Source organism: Limulus polyphemus, unplaced genomic scaffold, assembly GCF_000517525.1.
Source record: "Limulus polyphemus unplaced genomic scaffold, Limulus_polyphemus-2.1.2 Scaffold5488, whole genome shotgun sequence".
NCBI lineage: Eukaryota > Metazoa > Arthropoda > Merostomata > Xiphosura > Limulidae > Limulus > Limulus polyphemus.
Genome location: NW_013671098.1, coordinates 14,212 through 23,808, shown reverse-complemented (window position 1 = coordinate 23,808; position 9,597 = coordinate 14,212). Strand labels below are relative to the sequence as shown.

The 9,597-nt window shown below is 32.2% G+C and overlaps 1 protein-coding gene across 1 annotated transcript; it reads left to right on the top strand.

Annotated features, from left to right (window-relative positions):
* The first annotated feature begins 1,549 nt into the window (after window positions 1–1,549).
* On the top strand, window positions 1,550–9,336 carry LOC106472646 (signal recognition particle 19 kDa protein-like). The gene is made up of 5 exons (XM_013933301.2): window positions 1,550–1,620; window positions 2,447–2,522; window positions 3,874–3,945; window positions 5,357–5,468; window positions 9,087–9,336. The coding sequence occupies exons 1-5, from the start codon at window positions 1,571–1,573 to the stop codon at window positions 9,221–9,223; spliced, it is 447 nt and encodes a 148-aa protein (XP_013788755.1). The 5' UTR covers window positions 1,550–1,570; the 3' UTR covers window positions 9,224–9,336.
* The last annotated feature ends 261 nt before the right edge of the window (window positions 9,337–9,597 follow it).

The window sequence follows — 9,597 nt, the reverse complement described above, 5'->3', positions numbered from 1 at the left end:
GTCTCACTCTCTGACACCAATTTGTTACGTCTCCGTTTGTTAATTAACTCTCCGTAACTTCGTTCCGACGAAGCTTTAGCGACACAAGTATTTACTTAATAAAACTGGTTTATTCTTTCCGAATGTAACTCTGCGATACACTTAATCTCAATATTCGCGCTAAAACAAACAGTATCACGAACGAACGAACGTTAACTTCAACAATACCCTGTGACTGCAGTTCAATTACTCACTATCTACACACACATTACATTACCTTTCCGCGTCACGTTTTCCCCCTCTTATATATATACCAGACTACCCTATCTAGTAAATACTAGAGCATTCATGAAAGAACAAGATAGTTCTAGAAACTAGAGGGCGCCACAGTAGTCATGTGACTCGCTGACGCAACAATATATATAAGACAGTCACAACGTGACGGGACAACAGAGGTAATGAGTAATTGAACTGCAGTCAGAGAGAATATTGTTAAGCACGTGAGAAGTTCGTTGATAATTATAGCGTTTGTTACAGAGCGACTGTTTTATTTAAGAAAGGACTTGTGTCGCTAAAGTTTCGTCGGAACGAAGTTACTGAAAATTAACTAACGAACGGAGACGTAACAGTATTTTTATTGGTAAAGCCATTAAGAAATATATAAAATAAATAAAGGAACAGGCGCTAAACAGAAAGAACTAATATTAATTTGCTTATTTATTGTACACTCTTAAGATGTTTCTTTATAAACTTTATATGATTATTCTTTTTACTTACGTAATCCTTAAAATAATAATTAAAATCAGGAGCAGAAGAATGGAAGCACAGAAAATAGTTTTCGACTATTTAATCACCCCAGGTGGCTTACTCTCATAGCTTCTATGATTTTATACATTAAATACAACGTATATTTTGATAACTTTTTTTAAATACTGAACATTTTGATTTCAGTTAAATTGTCCAATTTTAGCTATCGAATTAGACTGATAACGTGTTTCACAACTTGATTTGGTTTTCCTCCAAGAAAAGTCAAAGAGAAGAACCGGAGATACTGCAGATATATTTGATGTTGTACTTCTACCAGCTTAAATAGTGACAGTAATTGTGCTTACTCATTAAGATTATACCAAGTATACTTTTAATTAAAATATACCGAGTGTGGTCTATTAACTCTTTAATCTGTACTGTTGAATATCCTGCATTGAAGTATTTGTGTTTAGGCCTAAATGGAACAAATGGGGGGGATAGATACTGAAGTGTTTTTTTCTCGCAAAACGAATTTATCCTTTCTTTTTAGTTTTCAACTGACACTGTATATTTTTATCCAGAAAAATATCATAAGCAAAAAAAAAAACCCAAAAAAAACATAGGACTACTATGACAACACCACAAAACATATTTGTTAAATTCTTCATAATTACTCTATGTATAAGGAATCTGTGTAATTTTGAAATGTTTATAATATGTGTTTTATGTTGTTGTCATTATAATATTTTTTTATTTAATCACTTTTTGTTTCAAGGATTTGCACAAGTAAATAAAAACAAATTTAAATACCAGGTGTCGCGTTAGAAGATACACATTGTTTAACATGGCTGTGTCGTCGTGGAGTCCTGACAAGAAACATTCTGATAAAGAGAGGTAATTGTCTATTTCTCTGTTATTTTAATATAAAAGCTGACTCTTACAATAAGTCGTTAAAGACAAATGAAATTACTAATTAGTGCAGTTTATATTTATTATGTTAATACTTTTATTTTTGTTAATTTAATGTAACTACTGTCTGAACTAGCACTTGACTTAGTAATACTAATAGTGACTAATAGCAATACTGTTTTACTGTGGTTCTACTAACAGTAATACCATGTATTACCTCGAGTAGTAGGACTAGTAATAAGGTCGTTGAATCTGCCGTTTAGTTTTCAACCTTCCAATTTTACAAATACTAAAACAAAAATTAATAAGTGAATAGCTCTGAGGTCATTACTGCAATCTTTAATATCCATAGTAATTTTCAGTAACGTTGAAAGTAAACCTGTTTAGAAAATTATTCATTCTAACTTGTAAGTATAACTCTAATCTTCTACTTTTTCTACTTCTGTGTCTCATTATTTTTTTCTACCAACTAGAATTTACGTTTTTACCTGTAAAAGTTGGACATGTACCTATACCTTTTACAAGTTTTATTCTGTTGAATTTATTTAGATTTACTATTGTAAAATTTTACCAATCAGGCTTGTACAGAATTGTATGGCATGCTTGTTTACTAGAGTATATTCAGGCTGTTGTAGACCTGGTGCAAATAAATCAATTTTAGTTGAGTTTCCACAACCTGCAGTGTAGTAAAGAGCTTTGCTGTTATCATTTTCCTAATGTTTACATTTATAGAAGGATGAAAGTGTATTTTTTGGAAATAGCCATAGCAAGAAAAGATTGATGTGATTGTTCTTGTTTTCTTTTAATTTAGGTGGGTTTGTGTCTATCCTGCCTACATAAATAGTAAGAAAACTGTATTTGAAGGACGTAGACTGCCAAAAACCAAGGTAAAAATAATGCTATTACAAAAACAAATATGTGTTTGGTAAATTATTTTAAATTAAAGTTGATACTAATTTGAAGTTTTTGTAATTTTATTTCATAGCTCTTCATTTCAGCATATTTATGTAATATTTATAACAAAACATTTGAGGATTTGTTTATGGCTTCTTTCTTGCTTGTGTTTATTATAGCATGGTCAGACAAACTAAACCTGTTGAACCAAATATTACTTAGCATTATTACAGCTTAAAATAAGAAAATTATGAGGATGATTTTAGGAAAATTTTCCATCTCTTTAAATATAAGAATTACTGGGTATTTTTGTAGCCCTTCTGCAAGGTTTTAAATATTGTAAAATTACATTTCAGTGGTATTAACATACATCACCAAATTTACTGATGTTAGTCAATATTCACTAATAGATTTATTTGTTATTCTTAACAAACAAAGTTATTCACACTACCTTATCAATTACTCCTGTCATTCATAGGGAAAAAACCCACACAAAGAAGGTTACACTTTCTCAACACGAAGAACCAACTACACACAACCAGTATTATCCTTCCTCAACACAAAGAATCATCTACACACAACAGTGTTATCCTTTCTCAACACAAAGAACCAACAACATACAACACTGTTATTCTTACTCAACACCAAGGAACATCTACACACAACAATGTTATACTTGATTTACACCAAGAACCAACTACACACAACCAATAATTCCCTTTCTTTGCACCAAGATCCAACTACACAAACCAATCATGCTTGGAGATGGCTTGAATGGGTAATGAAGAAAAACTTTAATACAAGTTTAACAAAACAGCAAACATACAATGTTTCAACAAGGTTTTGTCATCATCAGGTACCATGTACCATTCAGGTACCATTCATGTCGTCTCCAAGCATTATTAATCTCAGAGTGGGTTCCTCGTCATCAAATTTACACAAACCAATGTTACCCTTGCTTTACACTGAGAATAGTGTCTTGCTACAAACTATAGTTGAAAAGTAAAACATTTAAGAAAGTTTAAATATATCTTTCTTTTTTCCACAATAACCTGTATATTGTGTGATATATAATAAAAGGTAAACTGTGGAAGAAATATTTTCACGGAGAAGTCCATTCTTGTGCTGTATGCTGACAGATTGTCATCACTGTTCATCATACTTAGAACAATGTGAATTTACCTTCCAGAGTTTCACACTTGCACTGCTTTATTGAAAGCAATTAAACATTTGGTGTATTGAAATTATATAAGTTATTTTTGTTTTGATATTTTGTCTTCCTTGTTGATTAATTATGTTGTGGCAGAGGATGTGTAACAAGTGCAAAATTGTTTTGACTTGAAGTGTGTGGAGAACCCAACTTACCAGGAAATCAGAGATGTTCTGGATTCTGCAGGATTTAAAGTTGGTGTAGAGGTAAGCTGATTCCTTCATTTTTACATGTAGAGGTAAGCTGATTCCTTCATTTTTACATATAGAGGTAAGCTGATTCCTTCATTTTTACATGTAGAGGTAAGCTGATTCCTTCATTTTTACATGTAGAGGTAAGCTGATTCCTTCATTTTTACATGTAGAGGTAAGCTGATTCCTTCATTTTTACATATAGAGGTAAGCTGATTCCTTCATCTATACATGTAGAGGTAAGCTGATTCCTTCATCTATACATGTAGAGGTATGGTTAGATTAGTAATAGTGGTTAAGATTACTCTCCAGACATTTTCCTCTTATGAATACACAAAGTTGGTGACATGTCTACTCTCTCTGAACTAGTTCTAGGTTTTGTTATATTATAACATGGAAGAGTTTTATGCCATCTCCTCTTCTGTAATCTATGTTATTTCTTATTCTATTAAGAATGAGTCTTTCCAAAGTCTTATTTTAAGATTAAAATCCCTTTTTTTTCATAGACTGTTTTTATCTCATTGGAAATAACTTCTCCAATCTAGTCAAAAAAGAACTTTATCATTTTGGATTATATTTTTATCATGGTCTCATTTTATGGAAATGTTAAAAGTGTAACTAGTTTTGGGTTACTCTGTTTTTAATTGTACTGTATGAACCTAGGTTTGGGTTACCCAGTGTCTTTATTTGTACTGTATGAACCTAGATTTGGGTTATCCAACATCTTTATTTGTACTGTATAAACCTAGATTTGGGTTACCCAATGTCTTTGTTTGTTCTGTATGAACCCAGGCTTGGGTTACCCAATGTCTTTATTTGTACTGTATGCTCATTCATTATTTGACTATTTTCATTTGGAAAGTTTTGACTTCTGGGGTCAATGACCTTTGTTCCAACACTTTGAAGTTGCTAATCAGTGATTGATAACAGAAGTTTTCTATTTGTCTCAGTTTTCTGGGTGCACAAATTTCATGTTTTGTTTTTGATTGTTTATTTCTTAGCAATTTGTGGATAAATATTCCATGACTTAAAGGGATGTTCTGCTTCACACCTTTGGTCCCTGTTATGACACAGGATCACTGTGTTGTCTTTTAGATGATGGCACCAAAGAAGTTTTCTTTCTTTTCCTTGATCTTCTTTAAACTTGAACAAACATACAAGTTGTTTGACAGATGGCTGTTGCAGAAATGTTAATGTATTTCATTATCATCTTGATAAGTAAAATAAATTAATATGAGGTTTCTATCTCAGCATCCTGGAAACTGCCAGATTCACAACTTTTACATCCTATTTTAATTAACATAGAAATTCATTGAATTGGAATTCAATTTGCCAAATTCAAAGTGGAAGCAAATACTAAAATCTAAGTTTGAAATTTATAGAAAAAGAAAAACTTCAAGAGATATTTATATTTGTTTTTTAATAGAACAAGCTATACCCAAGAGAAACTAATAAAGATGAATTGATCTACAAGGGACGAATAAGATTCCAGTTGAAGAAAGATGATGGAAGTCCAGTGAACTTAAAGTTTCCCACTCGTAAGTTTGTTCTAGTAACCTAAGAATAATACTAGAGAACCAGGAGACTCAGAGTCTTGAACATGATGATAAACAAATAGTTTCTAACAACATGATAAACATCTTAAAATTTTTCTTAATCCTTTTGTTTTGTATTCAATTACTGTTGTTGTTAAAGGAACGTTTGACCGCTTCACTTTGTGAAGACATACCAAGGCTGTGAAATGACATAGATGGCTTAGACATTCAACTTAGTAACGTATACATATGTGTATAAAATGTAAATCTAATGTGATTGCTCTCATTCTATAATATCAAATTGAACTGCACTAGAGTACAACCAGCAAAACAGTGCCACATCAGCATTATGTTTATAAAAGTACAGGCAGTCATACTATTCCCAGCTGTACTGTGAAATAATAACTCAAAACTCCAGTACAGAAATACTTCAATATAATCAAGAAGAAATCAAAGATTTGGCTGTTGTAGGTGACGGGTTTGGGAAAAATGTCATGGTTTATAAGAGGTTGTACAGAAGCTCTGAATGGGTTATGTGAAATACTTATGATAATTCAAGTGATTAATGTAGAAAACCCCAACTCTTTCAAAATTATTCTAAAGTCACTGAGAGTATGCTCTTTACGTGATGCAATACAGTAAGTACAGGTGTGAAAGTTACCACAAGAACAGTAAGTTTGCTGTAAGTATAGGTGTGAAAGTTACCACTAGAACAGTAAGTTTGCTGTAAGTACAGATGTGAATGTTACTACTAGAACAGTAAGTTTGCTGTAAGTACAGGTGTGAATGTTACCACTAGAACAGTAAGTTTGCTGTAAGTACACGTGTGAATGTTACCACTAGAACAGTAAGTTTGGTGTGAGTACAGGTGTGAACGTTACCACTAGAACAGTAAGTTTGTTGTAAGTACAGGTGTGAAAGTTACCACTAGAACAATAAGTTTGCTGTAAGTATAGGTGTGAAAGTTACCACTAGAACAGTAAGTTTGCTGTGAGTACAGGTGTGAAAGTTACCACAAGAACAGTAAGTTTGTTGTGAGTACAGGTGTGAATGTTACCACTAGAACAGTAAGTTTGCTGTAAGTATAGGTGTGAAAGTTACCACTAGAACAGTAAGTTTGCTGTAAGTATAGGTGTGAAAGTTACCACTAGAACAGTAAGTTTGCTGTAAATACAGGTGTGAAAGTTACCACTAGAACAGTAAATTTGCTGTGAGTACAGGTGTGAAAGTTACCACTAGAACAGTAAGTTTGCTGTGAGTACAGGTGTGAATGTTACCACTAGAACAGTAAGTTTGCTGTAAGTACAGGTATGAAAGTTACCACTAGAACAGTAAGTTTGCTGTGAGTACAGGTATGAAAGTTACCACTAGAACAGTAAGTTTGCTGTAAGTATAGGTATGAATGTTACCACTAGAACAGTAAGTTTGCTGTGAGTACAGGTATGAAAGTTACCACTAGAACAGTAAGTTTGCTGTAAGTACAGCTATGAAAGTTACCACTAGAACAGTAAGTTTGCTGTAAGTACAGGTGTGAATGTTAGCTCTAGAACAGTAAGTTTGTTGTAAGTACAGGTGTGAATGTTAGCTCTAGAATAGTAAGTTATACATTAGCTCAAATTTGTCTCATTGAAGGTCCAGTATTTACAAACTCCTATTTAGGAGAGGCTGAATGAAGTGAATCAGACTTCAAACAATGTGATGAGTAAAGTTGTTCTTCGTAACTAGATTGATTAATAACAATAACTGTTTTATGGCAAAGAAAAGAATGTGGTTAATATAGAATATCTAAAAGAATGATATTATGGTTAATATAGAACATCTAAAAGAATGATATTATGGTTAATATAGAATATCTAAAAGAATGATATTATGGTTAATATAGAACATCTAAAAGAATGATATTATGGTTAATATAGAACATCTAAAAGAATGATATTATGGTTAATATAGAACATCTAAAAGAATGATATTATGGTTAATATAGAACATGTAAAAGAATGATATTATGGTTAATATAGAACATCTAAAAGAATGATATTATGGTTAATATAGAACATGTAAAAGAATGATATTATGGTTAATATAGAATATCTACAGCAAAGTCTGCTTGGGAATCAGTGCAAGTGTAGGCTGCATTTGAAATCTTGGTGATATACACAAAATGGACGGTATCCTGCTAGCTAACAGGTACATTCAAATTCTGTTTTGTGATATACACAAAATGGACGGTATCCTGCTAGCTAACAGGTACATTCAAATTCTGTTTTGTGATATACACAAAATGGACGGCATCCTGCTAGCTAACAGGTACATTCAAATTTTGTTTTGTGATATACACAAAATAGACAGCATCCTGCTAGCTAACAGGTACATTCAAATTTTGTTTTGTGATATACACAAAATAGACGGCATCCTGCTAGCTAACGGGTACATTTAAATTTGTTTTGTGATATACACAAAATGGATGGCATACTGCTTGTTGACAGGTATATTTAAATTCTGTTTTGTGATATACACAAAATAGACGGCATCCTGCTAGCTAACGGGTACATTTAAATTTTGTTTTGTGATATACACAAAATGGATGGCATACTGCTTGTTGACAGGTATATTTAAATTCTGTTTTGTGATATACACAAAATGGACGGTATCCTGCTAGCTGACAGGTATATTTAAATTCTGTTTTGTGATATACACAAAATGGACGGTATCCTGCTAGCTGACAGGTATATTTAAATTCTGTTTTGTGACATACAAAAAATGGACGGTATCCTGCTAGCTGACAGGTATATTTAAATTCTTATACATAATGTCATTTTCTCAAGAGCAACACTTCTTGAGCAGTGATGTCAAGCATTTATCAAATATAGTTAAGCAATATCTGGAATAAAAACAGCATGATCTATGTTAATCTTTCTTACGTAAGGTAAGTCTGTAGTGATTCGCTCTTTGTTAATGTTTCTTACATAAGGTAAGTCTGTAGTAATTCGCTCTTTGTTAATGTTTCTTACCTAAGATAAACCTGTATTAGTTCAGTTTGAATTAACTCTGTGTTAATTTTCTTCCCCAAGGTAAATATGTAGTAATTCACTCTTTGTTAATGTTTCTTACCTAAGATAAACCTGTATTAGTTCAGTTTGAGTTAACTCTGTGTTAATCTTTCTTACATAAGGTAAGTCTGTAGTAATTCAGTCTTTGTTAATGTTTCTTACCCAAGGTAAATCTGTAGTAATTCGGTCTTTGTTAATGTTTCTTACCTAAGATAAACCCTTATTAGTTCAGTTTGAGTTAACTCTGTGTTAATTTTTCTTACCCAAGGTAAATCTGTAGTAATTCAGTCTTTGTTAATGTTTCTTACCTAAGATAAACCCATATTAGTTCAGTTTGAGTTAACTCTGTGTTAATTTTTCTTACCCAAGGTAAATCTGTAGTAATTCGGTCTTTGTTAATGTTTCTTACCTAAGATAAACCCATATTAGTTCAGTTTGAGTTAACTCTGTGTTAATTTTTCTTACCCAAGGTAAATCTGTAGTAATTCGGTCTTTGTTAATGTTTCTTACCTAAGATAAACCCATATTAGTTCAGTTTGAGTTAACTCTGTGTTAATTTTTCTTACCTAAGGTAAATCTGTATTAGTTTATTTGTGCGAGATGATTCCCAAACTGAAATCTCGAACCCAGAAGCAAAGTGGTGGAGACCAGTCTCACAGTGTACAGGGTGGTGGGAAGAAAGGAAAAGGCAAGAAGGGAAAACGATGATTAGAGATATCACCTATTCTTGGTAAACTGTCACGTGTCATCTTATAAGTAAGAGCAGCCCATGATGTAAAAAATGATTATTCAAAAATAAATAAAACTATCAGTACCTGTGATGTTTGATTGTCTTACAGTACCTTGTGTCCTACTGTGTTTAGTATAAAACTTCATGTTTTACTGGTGTTTTTATATAAAAGCTTATGTTCCCTTGATATTTGTGTTCCTATAACAGTTTACACCCATTGATATTGTTTTATAAAACCTAGTGTCTCATTCATGCTTTTCTTTATAACAACTCATGGTCCATTTTATATTCATGATTCTATAACATCATGGTGTTTTGTTCCTTATAACATTGTAAGAAAACTGAAACATGC